This window comes from Colobus angolensis, unplaced genomic scaffold, assembly GCF_000951035.1.
Source record: "Colobus angolensis palliatus isolate OR3802 unplaced genomic scaffold, Cang.pa_1.0 Scaffold12, whole genome shotgun sequence".
In the NCBI taxonomy this organism is placed as follows: Eukaryota; Metazoa; Chordata; class Mammalia; order Primates; family Cercopithecidae; genus Colobus; species Colobus angolensis.
Genome location: NW_012113141.1, coordinates 5,493,391 through 5,494,950, shown reverse-complemented (window position 1 = coordinate 5,494,950; position 1,560 = coordinate 5,493,391). Strand labels below are relative to the sequence as shown.

General features: G+C 42.1%; 1 protein-coding gene across 4 annotated transcripts in view; it reads right to left on the bottom strand.

The window, feature by feature from the left end:
• Positions 1 to 442: 442 nt before the first annotated feature.
• Positions 443 to 1,560, bottom strand: part of ANAPC16 (anaphase promoting complex subunit 16) — a 23,654-nt gene continuing 22,536 nt past the window's right edge. For all 4 annotated transcript variants that reach the window (XM_011927724.1, XM_011927734.1, XM_011927752.1 and 1 more), the window contains one exon: positions 443 to 1,267. In XM_011927724.1, the coding sequence (XP_011783114.1) occupies positions 1,152 to 1,267 (116 nt within the window). In that variant the 3' untranslated portion in view covers positions 443 to 1,151. The remainder of the gene's footprint in view (positions 1,268 to 1,560) is intronic.

Here is a 1,560-nt window from a genome sequence, read left to right as displayed (position 1 = left end):
CAAGGTAATACATGATTATCCCAGTTGTTTACTGTGGAATGTAGGGTCCCATGAGGGAAAAATAAGTACATCTCTTAGCCTTCCAGGTTTTTCCCTATCATGGTATAAAAACTTACTTGAGGCCAGGCACGGTGGCTCATGCCTGTAATCCCAGCGCTTTGGAGGCCGAGGTGCGGGCAGGGGGGCGGAATCTCTTGAGGCCAGGAGTTCAAGACCAACTGGGCAACACAGCAAGACCTTGTTTCTTAAAAAAAAAAAAAATCTACTTAAATATCAATAAGATAAATTCATGTATTCCTATAAAGACACATATCCCTGAAGTAAAGCCAGTCTACCATTTGTTTAGGAGAAACGGTTTTTAGATTCTCTTCTTCTAAAAAGTAATTTGACCTCTTTGCCTCATCCCAAATCCCTGAGATTTTGAAAGGATAAAGCCACCAACTTGGAGCTCTTTCAAAGGATTTATTTGCTACAGAATTGCTTGAGTCCACCAATGAGAAGAACTGAGGATTTCTGTGTTTAAAAGGATTTTGCTTACTGCTTTATTTTTACAAGTGCTGCCACATCCAAAAACCACTTCTTTTTGCCAGCATTTGGCATGTCAAGAAGAGGTTAGAAAAAGTAAAGAATCTATAGAATTGATGTCTAAAAATAGGAAAAAAAAAAAGAATATTTAATCCTCATTTGGATAGCTCCTGAGTTGAAATCACATTCATCTGCAAAATAACATTTTAGGTCAAAATGCTGTATTTTTAACCACAGATGCTGACCTTGACCTTGACTGGTGAATATTTCCAGGCACCGTATGGATGACAGGACAGATGCCAATCAGTTGGCCAAATCTGATATATGCCCTACCTGGCTTGTGAAAATTTTTAAGTATCTCTTAACCCCAAACCTCCTGGTTCTCTGAAACCGACTGTCTTAATCTGATTCCCAATACTTTTAAAAACAAATAAACAAAATACTCCCTGAAAGATCATACATATAAGTATTTGTTGCCTGTGAACAGATACAGAGAAACCAAGTACAAATGTGCATTAACAATTCAGCGACGTAGCTGTGGATCTCTGGATGGCTACGCAAGCTGTGAGAAAGTCCCCCACTGGCTTTGCACTTGCTGCGCACCAGAGGCGACCATCCAGGCAGCATCAACCTGAAGAGGGGGTGAATCCCAGCAGCTGCTCGATAGGCTTAAACCGCCACTCGTCAGCCTCCAGCTCTTCTACCAAACCAGCTAGTTTTTCCATCCGAGCAACTTGCTGATCTGTAAAGAGTCAAGGAGAGAATACTATACAACAATGTATTACCCATGAGACTGCCACCAGCCACCAAGATGATGACTGGTATAAAAATAATTTCTAGGCCAAGTGCGGTGGATCATGCCTGTAATCCCAGCACTTTGGGAGGTCGAGGCGGGCGGATCATGAGGTCAAGAGATCGAGACGATCCTGACCAACATGGTGAAACTCTGCCTCTATAAAAATACAAAAAATTTAGCTAGATGTAGTGGCATGCGCCTGTAGTCCCAGCTACTCGGGAGGCTGAGGCAGGAGAATC